This window comes from Dermacentor silvarum, chromosome 11, assembly GCF_013339745.2.
Source record: "Dermacentor silvarum isolate Dsil-2018 chromosome 11, BIME_Dsil_1.4, whole genome shotgun sequence".
Taxonomy (NCBI): domain Eukaryota; kingdom Metazoa; phylum Arthropoda; class Arachnida; order Ixodida; family Ixodidae; genus Dermacentor; species Dermacentor silvarum.
Genome location: NC_051164.1, coordinates 119,088,091 through 119,115,109, shown reverse-complemented (window position 1 = coordinate 119,115,109; position 27,019 = coordinate 119,088,091). Strand labels below are relative to the sequence as shown.

The window sequence follows — 27,019 nt, the reverse complement described above, 5'->3', positions numbered from 1 at the left end:
AGCATCATAAAAGAACTGCTTGTGAGCGACAAAGCAAACCATACAACAAGGGTCACTCGTACCTGCTCACAAAAGAGTTCTGAAGGCGACTTCAAGAGCGGTCAGCAGAGCTAACTGTTCAGAGAACAGTTTTGCTTCTCTGATTCGGTTATTTAACGTTTCTGTTAATTTGTGGATCACAGCTTTGACTTTAACATCTTGGTAACTGCGAAATACTGCAGTACAAACGCATTTCCACGAATCACTTAGTGGAGCGTAATTACATAACTGGGCTATTAACGAGAAGCACACATTAGAGAGTTTTAGAATAGGGGCCCAAACCTTTCGGGGCCCCAAAGAAATAGCGTCGAAGCCAATGTGCATGCGCGAGACGCAAACTGCATTTGGGTTTTGCGTCGGGCATGCTTTTCACTGATTTAGCATTAGCTCCAAAAGTTGCCCCAAAAGCTTTGCATCAACATACATGGCGGCACCCATCGAAGCGACGGCTCTAACCAAGCACCAAACTGGGCTTGATTCGTGGTAACGCATGAAGTTCGTAAGCTAGGAGAAGTTACAGCAGCTATCACTTTCTCTCAGCTAACGTGTGTAATGAAGATTGATTCATTAGACGCCGCTGATTCCAAATTTGATTGTCGATTTCATGGCTCGTAGGCCTAACGTGGATTAGCTTGGCTGGTGACGGCACGTTAAGTTGGTTACTTAAAATTGAGCGCAACAAATTGCTAGCTGCTATAGAATAACCTCTAAATTATAATTAAACATAATAACACGAAAGCCAAAATGACTCTTCTTATCATAAAATGGTATAGTTTATTTTAACATTTATAATAGTTTTTCTTTGACACCGTAGTGGCGTAGTGGCGCTGCAAGCGCAAGAGGCTATTCGCAAACACAAAGCCCTATTCTAAAACTCTTCACTCCTGCATGCCCCAACGCTAACACCTGCAAAGCTCTGTTTGGGGTCCCTACTTAACCTCTCTATTGTCATAGTATCACATCGAGGGGCACTGAATATAATGCATTTTTCTTCCTGTGAAAGCACGCATCAATGGCACGGAAGCAGATGCGGCAGTTGTTGCAGCAGTGACGAGCACACCAATTTGTGCCGGCTGTGCCCGCTCAACCACTCTGCACCGAAACACACACAGAATGAGCGTTGACGCGTGGGGAGCGTGTAGGAGGCTAGCCTGTTCAGAGTGCTTATGCACAATGTATCTTAATATGAAACATGCCAAAACCAACAAGATATGTTGGGCCAAGCATTCCTGAAAAAAAAAAATGCCCCCGGGTCTGTCACACACCTGTAAAAAAAAAATTGAAATGATACGTCAGACGTACCTTTAGCGACAGCCATAATAATTATGTTATATTTTGCGACATGAAAAGCATACGATTTAATGTAACATAGAATCACATGGTGCCTACTTAGTTGAAGAAATATTTGCCTGGGTTCGGGATTCGAATCCAGGACCAGGACGAATTTTTCTTCAACTGCAAAGATTTCTTTCTGACAAACCAGTATGGCTTTCCTTTGCAGCTTCTTGCTAAAGTTTGGGTGGGGGAGCTTCCGCAGAACTGATTTGCCATATATCTCTATGTTGTGTCACACTGTAAGGTCGATGAGGGGCTCAAGCTTTCTGCTTGGACATAACACATCAAATCTAAATAACACAAAGATGGCAGTATGTAGGTATATGTGAAACAAACACAAGTGCTGACCTGAACAACTGGAATGTGATTATGGTGAGGATGAGGCAGACAATGGATACAAAACAGCCAGCATAGGTGATCACTTGAAGGGCCACTTCATTCGAGTGCGTGAGCTGTCCAAAGAAAGAAAGTGACAAAGAATCAAGTACAAACCGACAAACAGAGCATTGCGAAAAAGACGTCTTGTAGCTCGGAAATTAGGACAAACATGCACAAGGACACAACCCACACTTACCCGGAAGTGCAGCATAATTCTAGAGTAAAACTCACGATTGTTTGCACACACTGGGGCTGGTTTATGCCAGATCATATTGAAAAAGAAGTGACAGTGAGACGAAACAGGGAACAAATGAAGATAATGCACGTATTGGAGGCTTTCATACCCGTGCAATACATAACCCAATGAAAATGGGAAGAAATGCTGTGGCAACCAGATGATTATTTTGTTTTTATTTTTGTCAAGCTGATGCGTGTAAGGATCGTAACAACTCAATTTGAATTCCTTGTACCCTGCAAATAACTGTTCCTGCAGATGACTCACATTGTCCACCTGGTCTGAGATACTGTAACAATTCTATTCCAACGCCATTCCCTCTCGTGATTCATCAGTGGTCAGAGCATTGCTTCACCCACATTGTCAATGGGATCAGCTGGCCATTTACGGTGGATGATATGGGAGGCATAGAATCAAGTAGAAGAAATCACATAATGCAGCCCTGTGTGCAATGTGGTTGAGAATATCAAAATTTATATTCATAGAGAAATGTAAGCACTTTAAAAATTGACTTCTTTAGTTGTTTGCTTGTAAAATAAAAAAGGGCACCCTCCAACAGCATTAAAGGAATACTGGAACGAAATTTTTTAGGCTCCATTTTCTATGCTTGATCAGTTGCTACGTTGACCTAGTAATCGTAGTGAACAAACTCATTTGCTCCAGCGTGCAATTATTGATTAGCTATATGCTCGTATGTTACGACCAGTGGCGGTTTTGATTTCGAAAAGCACTTCTTGCCCGTGACGTATGAGGCATGCTTGGAAATGCGTTGATCATGTGAACTCAAAGACCTGTGATGCACACTGGCACACCGTCCACTATGACAGCTGTGCTCCTGTTTTGTCTGCTAGTTTGGTGCTAGTTTTGTGGTAAATATGTGTGTTGCTATACCATCGCATTACTTCATAGGGCGGAAGTCCACTACACAGTATGATCAGTAAGTCATTAGAGAGTTTTAGCATGTCCACAAATTTCTTACCGTCTGTGGTTTACCGGGTAACTGGAGAGGCAACAACAATGATAGCGGCATCTGGTGACAGTGTCAAATGGTGAGAGAAGCCAATGACATCACACGTCACATAAATAAATCGCTGAAACTCGTTCAGTAATAATACTGTTTACAAATGAGATCTAAGCTGATCACAAGATTGATAGGTGCTGCACTTTCAGATTCTTTGCTTGCATGAACTTCGAAATTCAATTAAAGTTTGTTCCAAGCTGAATTTGCTATTGATACTTTACAGATGATACCTATAAGCTCACAGCAACGGAATCTACCAGTTAATACGAGTTTGATTTTTACGCCAGTATCCATTTAAGTGAAAGGAAATGATTATTATTTTTTAAAAACAAACAGCAACAGCCATTGGGCACACAATGAAGTGGATAGAATGAAAAACATGGTTGTGTTGTCAACAGATGCTGAAGTGCCTGACTCGAATGCCAAGAGGAACACCCTGCATGGCATCCTGTGCAAGCCACAGCACAAAATTTTGCCATTACAGTAAGATTTCAGTTTTCTGGAGCTTGTTGCTATCGCATCAGACCAATTCCAACTTTACATTCAATATTGTCACAACTAAAGAAGCTAACAGCCACAGAAGACAACGAAGTGAGGGACACGAGAGCAAGCATATCTCGATCCGAAGAGGACAAAGTTGGTGCGCGGCCAATTATTCTTGAGCCTCTGAATATAGAGCTTGTGTATGTTGTCGCACCGTCGTCCTGTGTGCTGTTCTTCACGTCTTGTGACACTGGTGGAAGTGCTGGGTACTCCCTGATGCCCGGAACTCCTGTGCGGAGTGCAACGTTCAGTTCAAACCCGCAACCAGTTCCTACAGTGGACTCTACTATTCACCGCTTCAGTTGTCGACTGCGGGGCCTCAGCCTGGAGGTAATCCTCTTGGAAAACGCCCCACCAACTGGACCACCACCTAATGAGAGGGCAACTGCAGGACCTTCTCAGGTGACTCTGCAGCATCCTGAGACTCCCGAGACATTCCACGGTGATGCTTACGAGGACGGTGAAGATTGGCTCGTGCAATACGAGCGAGTCGCCAAGGCGAATCGGTGGACTGCAGAAGAAAAACTCGCACGCGTCTACTTCGTCCTGGCGGACAGCGCTCGTACATGATACGAGAACCGGGTAGCCATACTGACTTCCTGGAATTAATTATGACAACAGCTTTTAACCACCTTCGCAAACAACGATCGTCGTGACTCTGCTCAACAACTAATCGAGTTGCGCATCCAGAAACTGAACGAGAGCATCGCCATGTTTACGGAGGTCCTGACCCGCCTGTTCCGCCGCGCTGACCCAGAGATGCTGGAAGCAAAGAAAATCCACCATCTGATGCGAGGCGTCAAGGAACAACTTCTCGCCAGTCTTCTTCACAACCCACCGACAGCCGTTGCGGAATTCATCTGAGGCTACGTCGATCGAACGAGCACTGCAACAACGTTGCCGACCCTGCGATTGCCCAAACAACGCCTCAAGCAACGTTTCTGCTCCGACTGCCGGCAATGAGTATTCGTTTCATGAGCTCATTTGGGAGGTTGTTCGTGAAGAGATTCGCAATGTCCTGGTGGCTCCACAGGAGTCGGTCGGGGCTTCTGTAGATTGTGCGACAAGAAATCAGACAAGCATTGTCGTTGCCCGACTCTCTACCGGACCAACGGTCTGTGAGCTATATGTCGGCTGTTAGCTTCTTTAGTCGTGACAATATTATAAAAAATCTTACAAGTGCTCATGGCAATAATAATCTATCAAGTAAACAATGAATCAATTTGGATAACATCTTTAGCGCTAGTGGACAAGGACAGAAGGGAGATGTTGATGAAACAAAGCACTAACTTCAACGTTTGAGTACCAACATGCGCAACATACAGCAATCAATCAACTGTTTATTTAACATGCCCAGGAACAACCGTAAGGTCCAAGTGCTGGCGCATGGGTAAAAAAGAAATTTAAGCCAGTTCCACGCTTGTGAAATCTGATGAAACAGCGGAGCTCTGCAAGCGTCGGTGCATAGCGTAGTGGGTGCGACGCTCGCCTTAATTCGGACCATGAGTACCCGGGTTCAAATCCCATCTCTTTTTCTCTCTCTCTGTGTCTCTCTCGTTTTCTCTTTCTCTCGCCCATAGCAAGTTGTGTTACAATCGTCGGTACAACGTAATCATATGGTTCCCATAAATGCTTGTTGTGCAAGCGTGGCTGTATAGCCTAGTGGTTATGACGCTCAGCTTCGGACCGTGGGCACCCGGGTTTGAATCCTGCCTCGCCAAGAAAGTTTATTTTGTTTTATTGATTTCTTTATTTCTCTCGCTCTTTGTCTCGAAACTGCAAACACCATCACTTTGTAGGGATCAACCTCGACCTTAAACAGCTTCGCTGTTAAAATAAATAAAATTACAAATACAGGAAAAAAAGCACATAGAATGTGAAATGAAAACGACAATTGTAAAAAAGAACATGCTACAATCAACAAAAGACAATGTGAATTCACAACAGAATGGTGGGGAAAAACACAAACAATGCGTAAGTGTCGATAAAAACAAATTAATCAATCCAGCTGTTAGATTATGTGCCCAGGAAAAACCACGAGGTTATAACGCAGCAGCGTTGAGGGCCACGTGTCGCAGAAAGTCCGGCGCCTGTGTCGGTGTAAGTGCCAGCGTCGTTGGCGGAAATAATCATGCCGAACCTCATCATCCCGAACCACCCCGACCGGGCAGGCTCTTCGCGTGGCGCAAGGCGTTAGTGAAAAAAAATTGAATTTCTCAAAGTAAAATCCGTCAGAAAAATCCTAAAGTATGGCTTAATCACAACCTACAGATGTGATAGCGTCGGATTTTACTTTGAATATACGAGAAAAAAGCCTGATAAGCAGCCAGGGATCTTTGAATGCTATCACGTTCCACTCTTAAAGGTGAAGCTTAAGCGTCCTCCAAATTTTTGATACTGGCACATAGGTAATTGAATGAAAAGATAATGTACAGCTTAAAAATCAAAAAGGATAGAAAGGCACGAGGATGTGAGGTAAAGAAAAAGAAGGAAAAGATGCATGTACAGAAAGAGCATTTGGGCATAATATTGTCACATAAAGGACAAGGAATGTTGCTAAAACAAGCTCTTATCTATTGGTACAATAATAATAATAGTAGTAGTAGTAATAATAATAATAATAATAATAATAATAATAATAATAATAATAATAATAATAATAATAATACAAAAGGTTTGAATACGCACACACACATAAAGAAATTGACTCTCGTATCAGGACATTTTCAATACAGTATTTTCCAGATTATAAGTTGCACCCCCCAGATTTTGTGAGTTTTTGAGAAAAAATTGATATTAAGATGCATTTATTTTAAAAGGGCCGTGCACCCCAAATTATGCATGTTTTTATTCCATGTTTGCTTACTATAGGGCTTGACGATCCTCCAATGCCAGTGAAAGCGCCAAAATGCGAGTACAGTATAGACCACTTATAACGTAACTGCTTATAGTGCAGGACCGGATATAGTACGGTCTTTTCAGACTCCCGTTACTTTTTCCATAACACTCCATGTATATGCATACCACTTACAGTGCAGCCGCGTGAAATGAAATACCAGTTATAATGCGGGTTCCGCGGGAAAATCTCGCCGACAAGGGCGGTAGCGAGCACGCTTCTCAACGAGGTGCGCCCACCGATGGGAGAGGAGATCAACGAGGGCGAGGAGCATGAGACATGGAGCATGAGTCCAAGGGCGATAAAATCGTCGCCGCGCGCCATATGTGCGAGTGAAAGCGCGCGGGGGACGCGTGCCTTCACGGAGAGCGAACGCACAGCAGAGAGCAAACGCGACTTCCATTGCGCGAAAGGCCGTGGGGATATGGGAGGTAGGGAGGGGGGGGGGGGCGACGCTGTGCTGCAGCACCAAATGCGTATCTTGCAACCGGGCACAAGGGGAACTGACGACGCAGTCTCACACGAGAAAGGAGCAAAGCGGGAAGGCAGCGCGGGAGGGAGGGGGGGCTTCTACTCTGCCAACAAATGGGTTCGCGCCTGTGCCGACTGTCGGTGTTGTCGCATGCACCGTATCTTGAAAGCGATCTCCACATGGCTCTGACCTTCGTATGCGCTGTGCTTACGCCGCTCAGTTTCTGCGTTTTCCCACGCCCGCGTTTTGACAGTGGTTGTCTGCGGTCGTCAAGTCTATTCATGTTTGCTTGTGCGCGTTGACACCATGCTTGTTAATTCAGTTAGCAAGCGAATGTGTCAAGTTTATGCAGCCGATAAAATTACTATCCCTACTCCTTATAGCTCTACTAATTTGCTATCGCAATTGATGCTTTGCCTTTGGGTCAAACTGAGTCATCTTGTTTAAATTATTACTTTGTCTGCTTCATGCGAAGATCATGGATACTTGGACATTAACCTTTCAACGTTCGTAAATTTAAACGGATGCAAAACTTCCAGTCGCATGCTCCGATTCTCAGATACACGTGGTCTACATGTTTTGCATACGTGCAGGGCTTGAAAATCATTGTTTTGGTTATAGTGCGCTACCGCTTATAGTGCAGATATTCCCGGCTCCGGCGACTTACGTTATAAGCGGTCTACACTTTATTTGATATTTTAATTTGCTCCTAACATCTGTTCTCACGCCAACTGCAGCATCATACATAAACAATTTGCAGCAGTGGATGCCAGGCACAAGCACGTGACCTATGCTGTTCATTTAGATCGGTTGGGCATAAAGGATATATTGTGTGTGTTTATACTGTACATACAATAACGAACTAAAAATAAAGACGTGTTTCTGCTTTTCAAAGCTACGAAGAGGACACACATTTGTGCAATACAAATTAATTTTCTTTGGAATTGACACTAGGTGCACTGTCCAATGGTATACATAAGAGTTACTGTATATGCGCTTACTCTAGTCTACACTTGAAATATAATGCAAAAAATAAGCATTTGCACGTAGCATGTGCATATGAACAGTGTGTAAAGATCATTCCACATACTTTTGACAAGCATCCGATGGCTATTTATAAAATTGACTGTGTGTGAAAGGGTGCATTTGCAGGCGCCTTAACTAGATGGTGCCACCATATCAAGCACTGGCATCGCCAGCATGTGGTGGAAAGGCCACAACTGGAAGAAAGCTGCAGGATGTAAGCTGCATTTTGATTGGAAGCAGCATAAGTCCTCACTGAGTGATTGAAATGCGAAGGGGTATGCCTCCTCCTGTCATCTGCTTTTATTTTGAATGTGTAAGTTGTGTAACTTTTGTTTGGCCACATCAATTTTCGTATTTATCTTTGCATTCACCTCGGGATAACACAAGAAATGCGTTGTGATGCAGAACCAACACTCCTTTTAGGCGTAGTAAACCAATATTTATTGTAGTTCACTCGAAGCAGTCGAAGGCCTCGTCCTCTGATGCACTGTCAAAAAACTTCAGCAACTTCGGCCGGCGGCATCACTAGGTAACCATTGTTGGCCTCTGAGAAACTTTTATGCCAAGTTGTAAACAAGTCGCTGGCATTGCCTCTGCTGTGCAGTGTGACGAACAAGCAAATTATCACAGCATGCCTGAACCAGTGCGAACAAACGCATTCAAAAAGCGAAATGGTGACCGGAAGCTGGAAGCACTGAGACTCCTCGCGCAGGCAACTGACGATGACGATAACCATGCAAGTGGTGCTTTTTTGTAACGGGTTATATCTCGGGCATTACACAATGTGACAGTGAAAAATTGAGACACCCTTTAGTTATATATTGCGTTAGTTTCATGTGGTTAACTTAATCTGTAAAAAAAACTAAACTATAACAGTAAACTATAGTGTGACTTCCACTCACAGAGACAGCTATACCACAAAGACCATAGAGTTTTGAAGTAAACTCTGTGACAGAGACCTTGATGGCGAACTTCAATGCATTTAGAAGGAAACTTTATGCTTCACTGCTTCTACACTATTGCTGCCATTGCGCCGCCTACCGACACTATTTCTTCAAATTGTTACAGACTACCTGTCGCGGAATTAACATGTGGTTACCTTTGTCAAAAATGTTTTCCCTTGTATATCCACCCCTTATGTAACAATCCCCCAGAGGGGTCCGGTAATAAAATGAAATGAAAGCCCTGGGAACTAACACCTGTACCAACAGTCACTCCACTGTTAAAACAAGATTTGATTTCTTTCAGAATGCTGCCACACATGATTTCCTGTACTCACACACAAAAGAATGGACATATTGGTTTTGCTGTTTTATGCATATATAGCAGTGATGCTGCTGCGGACTTCTGATTTGAAGCAATTATTGGAGCATCAGAAATTTCATTTTAGAGCACTTTGGAGCAGGCAATTTCGCATTTGGGAGCAGCTGATTTTTCACATCCTGAAGTATTTCGAAAAAGCGAGTTGCAATTTACATTCAAGGACCCGAATAATTTGTACGTTCTTATGAGAAGCTTGGTAAATATTTCCATCCATTGCAGATCTCGTGGAGAAAAAAAATACTCTTCTGGTGCATGCGACACACGCACACAAATTGATATTCTTTCATATATTGCTAGTTTTCCCAGATGTCATTCGGTATATCCAGAAACAGAAATGATGTACACATTGGCGGCATGCAGTTATTATCATCACGTCATGATGCGCTTCAAACAAGCTACAGTAGAACCCCACTGTTACGTTCCCTGGTGCTGCGTTTTCCCGTCTGTTACGTAGTTTTCGGCCGGTCATGCCATAGCTCCCATAGGACCCAATGCATTGGTAATCCCGCTGTTGCGTCGCAACTGTGGGACCGTTCTTGCATCGTGCGTTGCGAACTGCCACCCCGCACCCGCCCGAGCAGCCATTTTGACTTTTCATGTCGCTTGGTTTGGTGGCTTGACGATGGGGTTGGCCGCCCAAAATGCCGGGGGCGACATCTATGACGTATTTTCGGTTTACGCCAGCAAAAGCATGGCCTGCCTTTGAGATCCATATTTGCTATGTAAAGATGATGTCAATGACGCGTTGGGTCCCTAAAATTGGTTATGGCGCATAGATGTTTTGTATAAAGTGCACGGGTGATAACGCCATCACCGCGCGCTGTATGTACGAGTGAAAGCGTGTGAGGGGGGCCAACGACCGTGGCCAAATCTCGCGCGCGCAAGAGAGAAAAGCGGGGTGGAAGCGGAGGGAGATTCTAGAAAGAGGAAGCGCGCCTTCCGTCGTGCTCGAGGCACCGGCGAGGGGGAGGGAGGAATAGCGGGTGGCGTTGTACTCTGGCATCAACTGCGTACTGTGCGGCGGCGCGCAGTTCGTATCTTGAAAGCGATCCGTGTTGGGGGCAGAGTCTAGGCAGTGTAGGTGCATCGGCGGCTCGTAGCTTTGTGCGTAGGGTGTTCTCGGCGCACAGTTTGCCTTGAAGCGATAGACAGCAGCACGAAGGTCACTTCACTCGCTGCTGCTTCCTCACGCCAGTGTTTGACAGCATCGAGTGTGATGTGCTCATGTTTGCCTGTGCGCGCTGACACCATGCTTGTTAATATAGTTAATAAGCGGATGTTTACGAGTTTACACAGACGATAAAACTACTATCCTTTTACTTTGTATAGCTATCTACTAATTTTCAATCGCAATCGATGCTCCGGCTTTCGAGCGCAACTACGACTTTTTTTCACACGTACGAATTAAAATATTGTGTGCAGTTTCTCGGCTCTTGCGTTTCCTGGCTCTTACATTTTTGTTTTGTTTTTTATGGCCCCTTGAAAAACGTATCAGCGGGGTTCTACTGTACTAGCTGCGTTTCCGGAGTAGATAACGTCCGCAGATGAATCGCCAATTGACCTTGAAGCCACGAGCCTCAGCAGATCGAAACCGTACTTTTTCGTCGAGCCGCCTTGGAAGGCAGACACCCCATCGGCGCCGTGCGTGGCGCTGTGGCTTAATCGGGACGCATGTGCTAGTGCTGTTTCGTCTCCTCTTCGCAACTAAAGTTGCAACTAAGGTTCGCCCTATCATCATGTTGCACGTTCTAATTCCACAGGTGGTGCAATGGTCGGCGATAGACGTCGTCAATCTGAGACTGTTTGGCGCAGTTAGGCGCAATTTTCGTCGATTGTATCAGGATGGCGCAGTAAATCCCATTTGGCGCACTTTGGCGCAGTTGGTGCAGGAATGGAATCACTGATATATAGTCACACTGTTGTATAAGGCGCACGAGAAAAATTTCTGAAAAATAACACAACGCGAAATTACAGTAAATTTGCGTAGTTGTATCACACTTCCCTCAAAGGAGATGTGCTGTGCTTATTGCAGCATGCAACAAAACACATTGTGGAAAGCTAGGTGTGCTGATGTGCCTGAACTCTGCCTTCAAAGCCACAGCTGTTGATATGGGTCTGTTAAATTACAGCGAAACCTCGTTAGTACAAACACCACATTAACAAGCTTTTCAGAAATCCCCTGCTGACTACTTATAGTTTCAATGTAAAAATATTTCAGTACTACGAACTTCAGAATACCAAACCTTTCAGAATAACGATAGTTTTTTAGTTTCCGTGTCACATTAACAATGCTTCAGTACTACGAACTAATAATCTGAAATCTGAGGATTCGTAGATTTCTGTGTATCCTTTACGGCAGCCGGAACAGTAGGATAACAGACAAGAAGGCGCAAAAATCAGACACAGCGGGACATTGGTTCGGAAAACCCAAGATGGCACTGGAGGAAAAGAAACACCGGCAGGGGACTTTTTTTTTCTATTGCGGAGGCGCTGAAGCATCAGGTTTTGCGAGTGCATACTCCGCCCCAACAAGTGTCGCTGAGCAAAGGAGTATCATAAGAAGCCAACAAACATTAACACGAAGGACAACATAGGGGAAATTACTTGTACTTTACTAAGTGAATTAAAGAAATGATAAATTAATGGAAATGAAAATGGATGAAAAAACAACTGTCCGCAGGTGGGGAACGAACCCACATCTTCCCATTACACGTGCGATGCTCTCACCATTGAGCTACCGCGGAGCCGTTTTCCCATCCACTTTCTAGGGTATTTATGTTTTACAACTAGAACTAATCCTGGGAGTGTTAGCCAGCGCCACCGCTCACAAACCTAGGGGCGGATGTGGAACATCCTTTCTGCCGCAGGCGTCACGAGCACGTGATCTTTTTGGGTGATGGCAACTGGTCAATAAACCCACATATGCTACCTGAAGGCATCAATGTTGCCGGACTCGAGACCTTCGTTATGTATTGAACGCAAAGGAGGCGTGTCTCTTCCTTCTTTCTGCGCACGTCTCTTCTTTCTTTCGCACTTCTTTCTGTGGCCATACCAGCTACGTGTGTGAAAAAATGTAACCTCTGTGCTCATGAACTTTCCAGACGGTGTCGTTTACACGCACTTGCACTCTGGTATAGTTCAGGGGGGGTAGTCTGTGAGAGTCCACCTAGTGGACAGTCCATTTCAGCCGCTGCTGATTGGCTGCAGCTGCACGAGTGAGGAAGAGACAAGTGCCCCCAGCCAGTCTCCTTCTCGCTTGTACAGCTGCAGCCAATCAGCAACAGCCGAAATGAACAGTCCACTAAGTGGATTCTCACAAAAGACCCCCCCAGGTGTCTCCGCTTTGAGCGAGACAGTTGCGGTGCCTGCACCAAGGAATGTGAAAAATAAACATACAAAAAGAAACATTACACTTTGCAGGCGACATGGAGCTTCTTCATTGCCCGTGGTTTTCACGGTATCAGTGTCTTTTTTGTGCATGCCACTCAATATACGGGAGTGCATGGCGGTAGAATCTATGGAAAATAGCAACAGCGTGGGCCAAGAACCAACAGCCACATTTTCGTGGATAGCTCATACAGTGACAACGAATAAACTGATGGGTTGATGGGCGAAATGGTTCATTTTGGGACTTTCGTTACAATGACCTTTCAGAATAAAGAACAATTTGGCATGGTCCCCTGAAGTTCGTTATATCGAGATTTCACTGTACCACATAATTTTACATAGCAGAATACAGAAAAACTCCCACATGGCAAGTGTAGGACCAGTTTAACTACATTTTTTGGCATTGAATAACATTACAATTAGTGACAAAACTATAATTAAGATGTAGGCTTTCCCGCATTAAAAAAAATACAGAAGGCCAAGCCCTGCAACCGACACCCCCCCCCCCCCCCCCCCCCCCAAGCCTACAAAACAGCCTACCAAATGCAGAAGTATCGTAACCCTACATATACAACTTTATTACTGTATAACTAGTGAAATATCAATTATTCCATAAAACATGCCCACCAGAGCACTTAATGCAGGTAAAAATGACACATTAAAGGGACACTAAAGAATAATATGATTTCACCTGTGTTAGTGTGAAAAATAAACATACAAAAGAGAAAGCCACTCTTGCCACGAGAAGAGGTTTGGCAAGCCAGAAAAGACGCAAACACAAAAGACGGGTGGCAACGCCAGCTCGGAGTCCTAGCACCAGCTCAGTGTGACGTCATGGATTTTGGTGGCGTCTGCTAGGGCCTAGTTAATTGTTTATCGGTTAAAAACGGATCACATTGTGTTCTGAACCAGCCAAACATTAAACATGGCAAGCTTTGGAACTTTTATTGAGCCAATGTGGCCCAAATACAAACAAAATACTTTAAAATCCATGTCGTCCCACTAACATAATGGCACTTGAACCTATTATTGTGAAATTAACGAAAATATAGTTTTCAAAGAACATTTTACCAGTATAAGCTGATTTAGTGTTTCTCTTTAGTGTAATTTTATATTTGTTTAGGTTTCATTGTTTCAATAATGGTGCTTCTGGGGAGTATGCACAATGAAAAAATTTAATTTGCTGCCCTGTGTGTGCAATGCTCAATTGGTTCCTGTACAACAATGCTTGATATCAAAATATTACCTGAACAGATCTGACATCCATGAGGACAGCAAAGTTTGTGAGGTGGTCACATGCACACACAGTGTGGGTCTCATTGGATGCTTCAACCCAACAGCCATGCTCGGACCAATCCCTGAAAAGGCACAGTATAATACACCGTAACATTACTTATTATATTACACTCAGCAACTACAGTTTGCTCAACTGTCTCTATAACATACCGCTTTGATGTAACAGTTCAGCGGAAACCCGCTAAGTGGAGAGAAGTAATTAAATGGAGAATTCCATTTAACTATACCAATTTGTATAGAAGATGCCTGACAGCTAAGTATTGATCATACACGTTTCACACTGTAAAAACACAATGCTTGAGCAGAAGCATCATAACCGTAAACTTGTAATGTAGAAACGTAGCATTTTACTTGAAAGAAGGCTCATATTACCACGTGATGTACTTGCTCTGCTTTGTTGCAAAGCGCGAGTTGTCGTGTTGCCTGCATTTTTCCATGAACTTTGTGTGTTTTTCAGCCAACACTGTTGTTGCCCTGTCCGAGTGAGTTTTGAATGTGATGCATCCAACTCCTTAAACATTTGCTGTGCTAAACGTGGCTTATGAAGAACTTTTTGCATAACCTAGTGGCCGGCCAAGAACCGCTCGAGTTCCAAATCGACGATCGCCAACTGCGCTCGCTGCTATCATCGCCAACACTTTAGCATTGCTTGATTCCTGGGCACAAGTTTGCCCGATAGACGGTTTAATATTTACGATTTAGTCATTTCTGTCTGCTTGCTTCTTCACTATCAGTACACCATGACATCATTAAGAAAAAGTTTACTTTTGAATATTTCTCAGGTGAAAAGACCTTAAAATGTTTTGTTGACCAGATATGTGAAAACTAATGACATGTTTGAAGCAAGGCATATTAGGCATTTGTGAAAGCACAAAAATATGACCCAATGAAAAATTAGATAAGCATTCTTAGGCAATCTTTTGAAGCTTACCTTTTGCTGAAGTCCCAGAACACACACTGGGGATCGCTAACGTTTTCCTCCTAAAATTAACAGGCAAAATTTTCACACAAGACATTGTATGAGAACAATACAAGAAAGAACGCATGCTATAAGCAACTTTGTAAGCTTTGTTTCATATTGAGAGAAAGAAAAAACAGATTTGAAGTTGCAATTCCTTTCGCATGTTGCCACTGTGAAGTGAATGTAGCTGACAGCAACACCAGTATTGAACACAAGGAAGATTTGTTGAATAATAAGTAGACTCCGCTTAAACGGAACTTGAAGGGATCCAATGTTTAAGCGAAGGACACAAAAATCAACAAGAATCGTTTTACTTGAAAAGTGTCCCAGTGTTTTGATATTAGTACTGTGGTGATAAAAGGAGACTTTATAGCACTCTAATATTGTAGCTCCTTTTGTGCAAGGTTACAGCCCTCGCAATCAAAGTAGCGCTACAGACTTGTAACTGCATTTCTCGCCATTCGCAAACTGGAAGAGTATAATCTATATATACGTGTTTTCGTCCGTAGTCTCCTCCACGAACTTCACCGATAATATTTTCAATTCTCTTCTCAGAACAGGTAAAAAGGGCATCATCTGAAGTCTCGGACTCCTGGCAATGGAAACAAAGCAACACAGGCAGCTTGACTGCAAGATCTGTACCTCCTTCGTAGTGCTCTCTTCCTTCTCGGGGATCATTATTTGCCTCGCAAAGTCCTCATGATGGAAACACCTTCGCAACTTTGACATATTTAATTTGCATGAACTTTCCAGCAACTGCATGATGTATTGAATATGCTTCACTATTCACAGCATCACCACCTGACATGTTTGTTGGACTTTTCTTGTTCCATACACTGATGAGGTAAGTGGTACTTTTGGTCAAAGTTCCGTTTACCTGGAATTCGCAAAAAGTTGTATTTCACTTAACCCAAGTTTGTTAACACTGTGCTTATGGGTGGCCAACCAAAGTTGATAACATTCTTCCATTTATCCAGAATTCCCGTTTAATGCATGTCTAATTTCTCTGGAGTCCACTGTATTTAAACCAGAAGCAATCAAAAGGAGAGTGGAAAAAAAAAAAAGCAGTACCCTAGTCAAATAAACTGAGGAGTCGAGAGCAGTTGCTGATTTACGAGTATTAGCACCTTCGTACATTATCTGATCGAAAGTTTAGGCCCCCCAACTGAGGGGCAGAAATTATTAGATGCAAAATGCAGAGGCATTCTGGCTTTTCTGCAGAACATACTGTGTTATGGCTAATCTATATGACCTCAAAGGGAATTAAAAAATGGTGCGTCACACTGTATGAGCATGCTATGCTTCTCACAGGCATCAACAAAGATAAGAAATTCCACACGTGAATGGTACAAAATACTTTAAGGGGAGACACTGATGGAGCCAAAAATTGTCCCAAATATCCTTTTTGCGTTCCTTTGCTTCAGGTTGGCATATAGCATTTATTTCTGCTTGATTGGACCCTTGTATCATCCTTTATTGATTTAACCTTCGCCATAATCACCATGAGCTTGTTGCAAAATGTGTTTCCTCATTTTCTCAAAACAGCATTTCTGGATGTGTCACAGTATCAGCATGATGGTTCTACCTCACTTATCACAATAATTTTTTTGTCAGAAAGGTAGATAATTAGACAATGCAATAGCCCTATAATGTAAACAAATATTATTACAGAAATTCTGAAAAAGTAATAACTTGTCATAGGTGTTGCTATTATGGGTTCTTACATTAAAAAGTTTGACATGCTATAACTTTGCTTCGAATCAGTCTAGAGCATTCATTGTAGTAGCATTGCACACTCTGACCATTCAACATAATTTTTATATGCCAATGCTTATTACACCATATATAGTTTAGCAAATAGCTTACCTCTAAGCAAGTTATGCAAAAAGATGTTTTTTTTTTTTCTATTTTCTAGAAATTATTTACTCACCAAGAAAACTGAATGTATATCTTAAATTACCACATTGAAATACATAATGAAACTCCAAATTAGTGTTTGTGCCATGTGACATATTTAAACTCAGTGGGTTTCATTAAAATCTTCACAGAAATAAAGGAAAATTTTGGGGACACTAAAGTGAAACAATAAGTAAGTTTAGACTGATAAAGTAGCCTTTGTAAACCCTATTTTCATTAATTTCACACTAAAAAGGTTGATTATTGGAAGAAAAAATAAAAGTGAAAGTTCTATTTTTGAATTTTCCACTGAAACCCCAGCGCCGGTATGACAGTGTGATGTCACCGATTTCAAAGTATCTTTTCATATTTGCACCATGTCGGCTCAGTTAAAGTTGCCGAAACTTGCCATGTTCAACGTGTGGCTCCTTTAGAAACCAATGTAGTCCATTTTCACAGATAAACAAGACCTAAGCAGATGGCATCAAAATCCATGACGTCATGGCGAGCTGGTCTTTTCTTTCAGTGCCTTTTCGAATAGACCTCTCCTGGGGTACGTCACACCACAGCGGCGACGTCACAGCGTGACGTCCCCGGCGCACATGCGGTGATCCTGGTTGGCGAAAAACAGCCGCCGCCGGCTTTCTGCATGGTGCAGTCCCGCAGTAGTTGGTTTAGGTGGGCGCCACGTGGACGCCTGTTTTTATTTTGTTATTTTTTATTTTTATGTGAACCTCCACAATTCTCTTGCCAGCTAGATTAGCAGTAATGTGTGTCGGAGAACATCGGCGTGTGGGAAACTGCATGATGAAAATGTGGCGATGCTGGCCTTTTTCACTTGCGAACGTGAACCATGTGGTGGTTGTGGTAGGGAAACGGACCACAGTGTGTGCGTGTGCGTGCGCGTGTACTACGCGATTAACAATACATCTCGCTTACGAGACTGTGGACGCGTGTTGCGTGTAATAAAACAAGTCGTAGTGAAGGGACGCAGTTGTAAATGCAGAATTGAATTGATCGAGGGACAATACTTCAGGACTTGTAATTATTGAACAGGTGAGAATGAATGAGATGAGATGATTAGTGAGCGCATGTAATTCGGGGTCATCTGCACTGTGTGCAGAAAAAAAAATATGAAAAAAAAAAACTTCATTTGAGCATAATTTATTGACTGAGAGTGAGAGGTATGACCACAAATGAGCGCCTATGATGTTTTGACCACTGCCGAAGCTGCATGTATACATTTAACCACGGGTAATGCCCAAAAGGCAAACCACTGAAATTATCACGATTTAACGCAGACCTCACGGGTCTTAAGTAAAATAGAACTTTTTTTTTTTTCGTTATTGGTGGATTCACCTTTACGGCACGGAATTTATGCCGTGCTGATGCACATAAACATACAAAAGTTGGGTCTCGTAAAGTTGAGAGCAGCAAAGGAGGAAGCAGACGCAGCGAAGTTACCGCGCAACGGATTATGTTCTTATGTAAGCTTTGGCTTTGTACATTTAAAATTAAATTATGGTGTTTAACATCCCTAAGCTGCACAGCGGCTTATGGGGGACAGTGCAACGAAAGGCTCCGGATTAATTTTGTCTACCATGTCTTACCATGCTCCTAAAGCAGGGTAATAAGTTTTTCTGCATTTCTCCCTCATCTGAATTTAGGCGCCGCTACTTGGTACGGCTCTACTGAGCCGCTGTGTTGTTGTAGACGAAGTTCATCTTGTATATCGTTTTAAGCTACAGTGTAAATGGGGCGCAAATCAGTGCATTCACGACAATGCAATACAAATTTGTGTTTAAAGAACAGTGATTTAGCGAAGTATAACTTTGTCACCGCGAAAATGTGCATCATCTGTGATAAAATGTTCGTTTTCGAGGAGTAATCCATTTTTGTGGATGTTTGATCTACAGAAGAGGCGCACTTTTATGAAATCACCACATGCTGACTTACAGACCATGCACTCAGCAACAACGCTACGTTGTTGTACCGGTAAAACGGGGACGATTATACTTCCTAAGAACAGTTTGTAAATGCTGTCCCTTCAAAAAATCGCAATATGCTGGACTTATGATCGCGGCAGTTGATATACAAGCAGCGCTCTTTTGCAGACAGAACAGGTCGCATGAACATTTTTTACCAACCAGCGCCTGCTTCGCAGGTGCCGCAGAGGGGAGGGGCCTCCGCAGTGACGTCACACTGTTTGCAAATAGGAAGAGGTCTATTTACCAAAAGTCTTTTTGTGGTGAGAGTGGCGTTTTTTTTTTTTGTATTGCAGAAGAGTTTAATTTACTAATACAGGTGAAATCATTTTTTGCTTTATATTGTCCCCTTTAAATATGTCGGCACCCTCACAGTGAAACTGAAATAATTTATAGCTAATAGTTGGAAATGCAGTGCAAGAAATAAACGGTACCTGGCTGTGCTTGAGTGTAACCAGAACTGGTTGGGAAAGACCGAGGACTCTACGCCTTCCCAAGGCGGCTGCCACCACCCGAGAGTTGACCAGGCGTACTGTGCTGTTTGAGACAGTGTCAGCAGCCGCCATGCTCGGATTGGAAGCTGACAGAATGGATTCCATTTTGCGGTAGGAGAAGAACGCCACCTTCACCACTCCTGTGGAATAGCCACCCGCAACATCCTGCTTAGTGGCATGCTACTTAATTCCATGACATGACAAATTGCAGATGGTTGCCAAAGGGAGTTACAATGATAGGTCTTAAATAAACAGTGAATTGTAAACAAGGTGTGTTTGTGACAGATACTGCGATGCATTGTAGCAAGCTAAGCATAACCTTCTATACAAGGTGTTGCAGCTTACAAGGTGCAAGTTAAAAAAAAAAAATACTGAAGCCTACTCTGCAAACGAAACCAACTGCATGTTATTTAGTAACCTCCTGAAGAAGGCTCCAGTATTTTCGCATTCTTATGAATTAAATAGCACTGATTAATTACCATATTTACTCGCATAATGATTGCACTCCCGTAATGAATGCACCCCCACTTTTCCAATCAAGAAGTGTGTCTTCTTTTCCTCATATAATGAACGCATCCTGAACTTGCTGCCGTGAAGTAGGAGAGACACGGTACGATTTGGCATCTGGTATGGCATCCGGCGGGTACAATTGTATCGGACACCGAATCGTACCGTGTGACGGTGACAAGAACTTTATTTGGTCCAGAGAAACTGTGGCCTGGGGGAGCCGAAGGCTCCCTCAGGTCAAGTCGGTGGCTCCGCCCATAATGTGTCTCCTACTTTAATGCTGATAGCAATTATATGGACACTCCAGGCGCATTTTTGTCGATGATCACGGCGCTGACAATCACGGATTAATCTCCCGCATTTGAGGGAGGAAAGCGGGAAGAAAACGCACCGCATTATGTCGTGTGCATGGCGCCAAGGGAGGGTGGCGGAGCAGCAAATGCGCATTGCATGGCCTGCGATCTGCGTCGTGGGCTGAGTCTAGGTGCGACGGCGGCTTATACCTTTGTGCGTGCTCCGTTCTCGCCACTCAGTTTGCACACAGCACGAAGGTCACTTCGCTCACTGTTGCTGCCACGCTTCCTCATGCCAACGTTTTGACAGCGAGTGTCCGCAATCATCGAGTGTGACGTGTTCATGTTTGCTTGTGCGGGCTGGCACCATGCTTGTTAATTTACATAGTTAGCAAATGTTTGCAAGTTTATATGGCTGATAAAACTATTATCCTTACTTCATGTAGCTGTCTACACATTTGCTACCGCAATCGATGGTTTGCCTTTCAGGCGAAAGTGCAACTTTTTTAGAGGTGGCCGTGGAAAAAAATTTGCTCAAAATTTTACCCTGTACAATGAACGCACCCCCCAACTTTGCGCATATTTTTCGGGAAAAAAAGTGCATTCATTATGTGAGTAAATACGGTATTGCCATTTTAATCATTGTTATTGCCATAATATCAATACAAGATTTGTAGAGCACATTTCAAAACATCACTCGCAGTTTATTCGTGATGCACTACGTTTTACATAGCTCCTTTTTTATGCAGCGTGCAGATAAAAAAAAAATTTGTGGCTCATCGTGTTAGGTTAGCACCAACCTGAAGAAGCCATCAGTTCATTTTTGTGGTATAATCAATTGATTTTAATATCAATTAACTTTTTAATGTGTTTAATGGAAGTTGCCATCGTTTATGGCAAGCTGCTGCTATGACGGCACAAGCATATAAACATGCGTCGCCGCCTGTCAGCAGCTGCAAAAGCAGCTTTCCACAGAGGTTTGCCGTGTGTTCCAGAGAAGCGGGCAACACGTAGCGACCCACCCTGACCAGCTGCTTTCTGGAGCTGCCAGCAGGCTGCCACACTCGTTTATATGCTTGCGCCATTGTGGCAGAAGCTTGCATCCCCATAAATGTACACAACTTTCCACTTTTTTCTTAAAAACTAGGCAATTAACGAGCTGTACCAAGTGTTACACTGAATGATGTAGACTCTGAAATGTGATCTTTCTGAAAAATTTGAGCAAGAACAGTGCAGCGTTACGTAAGCACAAATTTTTTTTTAACACTTTAAGCAAAATATGCACGTCCCTGTAGATATTCATCGAATTATATTAATGCTCATAGTGTGCATGTTTGATTGTGGCAAAGACAAGCAGTGTGACTGTAATGCTGCATTACGAAAATGAAACAGCGCACAAGCAAAAACGGGGATCACTGAAAGACGACACCACGGCACTGAACTTGCAACAACTTTATTGAGAAGCGCAGTACATATATACCTGCTCATGATCATGAACCGCATCCAATATACACACGTCTGTAGCCTAATGCCTTATCATCAGCATTGAAGTTTGATCTGAAGGACTGCAGTTCTTTATTAGATAATAAAACCGACGTTGACCTAACACACTGCTTTCCTAATCGATGAATAATTTTGGCGTCTATTTCAGATGTGGTTCACGATTATGGGCATGTATTGCGCTTCCCAGTAAGATTGTTCAGCGCCATGGTGTTGTCTTTGTTTGGTCCCCCTTCTTGCTTTTGCACAGTTTTATTTTCCTAATGTTGCACCAATAAACCCAGGTTTCCGGTATTCTGGAGTGACTATAATGCCTTTGGTTTTTACTTTTAAGAAACTTAGCGGATAACTTTGTAATGAAATAGTACTTGTAGGAGCAGGAATGTTGGTACACAAATGTGTCAGTACACTATACAGTTACCATTTCTGGCGCTTTCCAAAAGTGTCTTGTAAGGGAGATAAATGGAATCTCCTGAATCTGACCAAGATGTTCCCCGAATGACAGAAGGGTCAGGAAAAGACATGTCTGTGACACTCTGAATGCTCAGGACTCTGACCGCTGCCACTGGAAATAAAAAAAAGAAAGAAAAGGGAATTGAAGTAATCTGCACCACTTCTTCATTACAAAATTGGCGTACTGACAAGAACAGATACAGTCGAGTCCCGCTACAACGAAATTCACGGGACACACGAAAAATTTCGTTGTGGCGGAACTGCGTTGACGCGAATTGGTATGTATATACCGTATTTTCGCGATACTAAGCATCCCCCCCCCCCCCCCCCCTGTATTTTCGCGAAAAAAATTGTGGGAAAAGTTTGCATGCGAATCTAAGCACCCGCCTATTTGTTAAGAAGAGCGCGTAGCCAAGGCCGCCTCGTGACGCCCGCGAGCCGCGCGTAGCCGTCGCACTCCCGAGGTGGCACGGCGTCCGCAGCGCGATCTCGCCGCACAGTCTGACTACAGAGCTGCGCGGACTCGTGACGCTCGCGCGCCGCGCGTAGCCGGAGCCGAGCGTCACGTCGATTTTTCGAATCTAAGCACCCCCCTCACTTTGGGCATCGCGATCACGAAAAAAAAGGGGGTGCTTAGAATCGAGTAAATACGGTACGTATGCCAAACAGCAAAGCCGCGAACGAAACCGAAACTATCGTCAGGGAAATCTTCGCGATGGCGGTGGGGGGCAAAGGTTGAGAGGTACCGACGGCAGTCGATAAAGTGTCAACTTCACAAGAGTGCATTTTGCGCCGCTGTTACAGCATTTTTCGTACATTGCGGCTGACGCCTAATTCAACGCGTGTGCCCGGCTGGTCGCGAAACACTCATTTTGCGGCACACGCATTTTCGCAATGAAGCGGTTTGAATTATCGCAATTTCACTGCATATTTATGACAAAGTCGGCAAGCTTGGCAAGCTTGCGCTTACCGGAAGTTTTATTTCCCGAAGTCGGTCAGCCAGACGGCAAGCAAAGGCATTACGCGAGTCTCAGAGTCCGTTAAAAGAACCATCGCATTGTCGTGGGTACGGATAACTTTTCTGATGAGGCGGAAATGAACCATTGCTTTCAAAGCAGTCGCCGGAGTCGGTGTGTCTAGCGGATAGTCATTTTCCCCAAACGACGAGACGTTAGCATCTTGTTGACAACAGCGGCTGCGGCGCGGCCGCTATCTTGAAATGCGACGTGCACAAAGTGAGCGCCCGCGCGGGCCTCATCTTCAAAGCGATCTGCGATGGGGGCAAAGTGCAACTAGTGCCGCGTGTGCGCTGCGCTTTCAACGTTTAGTTCGCGCTGAAGCGAGTGACGGCACGGAAGTCGCTGTTATTGCCGCGTCTCACTCCAGCGTGTTGACACGGAGTTTCCGCGGTCATCGAGCGAGATCTGTTCATGTTTATCTGTGTGCGTGCGACACCGTGCCTGGTAATTTAGTTAGCGAATGTTTACAAGAAAACTACTATCTTTAGTTCGTATAGCTGTCTACTAACTTGCTATCGCAACCGCTGCTTCGCCTTGCGGGCGAAACTGCGAGATTTTTCCTTTTGCTTTCTGCCTCGGCGATCGTATGTACCTTCTCCTCGAGAGAGAGAAGTTTACGTTTCTTCGTTGGCGTAGCCATTTCACCCGGACACACACCACAGAAAACGGCAGCGATTGTGGTGATCCCCTGCAGTCGCGCAGGCGCGTGGTGATCACGCGTGGCTATGGATTGCAGTGGCTTAAACCGGTACTTTGAATTTGATTTCGTTCGCGAAAACCTCGTTCAAGTGGACATACGATCGTCACAGCTTTGGAAGGGCCTTCTAATTTGACTACTCGGCAGTTTCAATTTCAATTCAGTCACAGTTTCGTTCTCGAAAAGTTCGTTGAAGCGGAAATACCGAATAAAACGCCTTCGTTATGAAGGGACTTTTTTTGTATTACTTTCTATGGGCAGCTGACGGGGAATCCGAAAATCTTCGTTGTGGCGGAAATTTCGTTGTAGCGGCATTCGTTGTAGGGGGATTCGACTGTACAAGAAACATGCATCACAGGACAAACCATATACAGGCTGGGGCTAGCCTTACAAAGTGGGAAGTAAAGTAAGCTTCATTTTAACTCACACTGCACTTTAAAGCTCAAATTGACCGAAACAACATTCGGTGTGCCCTCTTGTGCTCCTTTACTGCAATCGGCCTCAATACAGCTGATTTTGTGCCTGGCGGATGCTAGTGGCACAAAACATATGCACAGCATCATTGGCGCACCGACGGGGGGGGGATTCGGGGGTTGGAACCCCCCCCTGAGGCCGACTTAACCCCCCCCTTTTCTTTAACCCCTTTTCTTTCCTTACGCATTTGAGTACTGCAATTAAGATGTAAGACGCGCAATCGTCTGCACACTCGCAAAAAGCGCATTTTTTTTACAATTTCCCGTGAAGAAATCGAAATTAGTGCTGTTTAGATGGCATTGGCAAACTGTCAACCCCCCCCTGGCAGAGATCCTGGGTGCGCTACTGCACAGCATGTTCTCTGCTCATCTGTTGAGTTTGATCGCATGCAGCATTTTCACCTTCAATTGTATTGCAAATTTTGTTCTCTGTGCATTTGCATCTTGTTGTGCTGACAGTGTTTATTATCACGGTCACTAAGATATCAGCTAAGGTATCTTACCTTACTGAGTGCTTTCCATAGCGAAAAAGTGTCGCACAAGCTCAAATTGTTTTCAACAGAGGAAAGCAAATAACAGATTTATATGGTTCTTATTTAACAAATGGGCAGCTCACGGAAGATATTAACCAGTATCACAATGACTGAGGGGACGGCCTATGACAAGGCACCCAACACTTTGCAATAAAGAGCTCTAAAATGTGCTGTTAATTTCATGTAAGCTTTCCTGTGCATTTTTCCACTCTCGTCAAAGAAAGTTGGTGCTTACTGATATTGTTCTGAACACGGCTGTAGTTCAGGTTGTTTCTGTGGCTCTTCACCATGAGCATGGCATTGCGCTCGAGCCCCTCAAGAAGTGAAGACGCTGCAGCCCTCTGCTCCATGGGTGGCAAGTCACCCCAGGCACTGCCTTGGTGGTGCTCCAGAAGGTTGCTGCTGAAGTCCACTACCGACTGTAAGCAAGTGCACATCAGTGGTTTATTCTGCCACAAGGCATTACTCAAAACAAACTGAAAAACGAGATACTGAAGGGAGACATTAGCACCCATATCTCTCCATGGCAGCAAAGTTTTGACAGGCTACGAAGGAAAACAGTTCAAAAAAGGAAGCACTACCATAACTACATACACAAAGTACTTTAAGCACAAGACTTCTTTCAGTTCTGACCTCATTTACTGCGACAGCAGTTACACATCTGACTAGCACCAGCATCCCCAACTTTGTGTGAAACTCCTGCTATCCTGTGTGAAGTCTGCCTACTGTATGAAACAGAAATGACAATTATGAATACGGTGGTACAACGATGACACTTCACTGAATAATGTCCAAGACAGAGAAGAGCCATCTTTACAAATAGAACCAATGAGAATGATTGCTGCACCAAGCTTCAATGCAAAAGGCTCTCAAAGTGGGCACTGCCATTTTCTCAAGAACAACTACTTCTCAATGAGCATGTCATCTTTATAGTGTCGTGGTTCAAACCAAAACGATGCAGATGCATCACCAACATTAGACAATCTTGTCACTAGCCTGACTGGTGCATCAGTCTTCTCAACGCATGACTTAAGCTAGGGGCACCACTAAGTGCTGCTACATAAAGATTCAAGGTGCATCACAACGTTCACAATGCCCATCAGACAAGGCACATCACAACACCCATCAGCACACTGCTACCAACGCCTGAATTTTGGAATAAATGCTGCAGCAGAGTTATTCCAAAACACAGTCAGACAGGTCCTAGTCAGCATTTCACGAGTCATCAACATAAGTGACAAAACATTCTTGTGTACGCAAAACAGAATCTGAACACTATGACTGTCTGAAGATGGTGCTGCAATTACTCACCCCAAAGAAATGTTGCTTCTATAAACTCAAGTTAAAATTTTTTGGCCATATCATCTCAGAAAAAACTAACCCTTCCCCTACAGAAAAATGGGGGTAAGCGAAGCTTGTTCTGGGTGCACCTAAGCTAACCATGATGCGACGGCTGTGACGGAGAGAATGACGTCACTGACGGTATGCCGGCAGTCCGCCATTGTCGCTTGCATTCGATGTCTCGAGTTTGCTCAGTGGCGTAGTTAGCAGCATTTGCCCACCATTGCCGCTTGCGATTCTTAGAAATTAATTGCTTCAAAATTAAATCTAAATTAAATCTGCCCCTTACGTAAGACAATGAATGGCTCATACCCCCTTAAGCAATGGCTCATACACCTGTAAACGTGGCCTCCCCATTACGACAATTAACAGAAGAGAAGTGAAATTCTATGCCGGAATGATTAGCGGCAACGCAGCCAGCTGTGTAAGCACACGACGACGACGAACGCAGAAGCAGTGGCACGAGCACGAGCACGAGCGCAAACCGAGGGGTGCCAACGAGCCAGCTGCGGAAGACGACGATGACGCTCGAGCCAATGCTGATGATGATAGTTTTTGCGTACACGGACGCCACCGAAATATGCAGCTTATAACAAGCTTCGCTTGAAAAAGGCATCAGACCTTACCCAGCAAAGGTCCAGGCAGTGACAGACATGTCCCTACCAAACAACCCATGGCAGAAGCAGGGAGCCTGCTAGGCATAACCACCTACTGAAGCAGATTCCTTCCCAACCTAGCAAACACGACAGTGCCTCTTCAAAAGAAAAGACATTGAATGAAGGTGGACTGACATACCCCAAGCAGCTCTCGACAAGCTGAAAGAATCCCTGACAGGAAGCCATGCTCTGGCCTATTTCGACAGCAACAAGTCAACCTATCTCACTGTTGACGCAGGCCCAGAGGGTCTAGGCACCAT

The 27,019-nt window shown here is 44.0% G+C and overlaps 1 protein-coding gene and 1 non-coding gene across 5 annotated transcripts in view; both read right to left on the bottom strand.

Annotated features, from left to right (window-relative positions):
- The window catches only part of LOC119433701 (adhesion G protein-coupled receptor L1-like), a 300,112-nt gene that overhangs the window by 29,470 nt on the left and 243,623 nt on the right, over positions 1-27,019 (bottom strand). For all 4 annotated transcript variants that reach the window (XM_049659317.1, XM_049659319.1, XM_049659318.1 and 1 more), the window contains exons 9-14: positions 24,998-25,181; positions 22,009-22,152; positions 19,228-19,427; positions 14,883-14,932; positions 13,902-14,013; positions 1,723-1,826 (exon numbers count right to left, since the gene is read on the bottom strand). In XM_049659317.1, the coding sequence (XP_049515274.1) occupies positions 1,723-1,826; positions 13,902-14,013; positions 14,883-14,932; positions 19,228-19,427; positions 22,009-22,152; positions 24,998-25,181 (794 nt within the window). The remainder of the gene's footprint in view (positions 1-1,722; positions 1,827-13,901; positions 14,014-14,882; positions 14,933-19,227; positions 19,428-22,008; positions 22,153-24,997; positions 25,182-27,019) is intronic.
- On the bottom strand, positions 11,941-12,012 carry Trnat-ugu (transfer RNA threonine (anticodon UGU)). Its single transcript has one exon. It is a non-coding gene; the product is annotated as a tRNA-Thr (tRNA).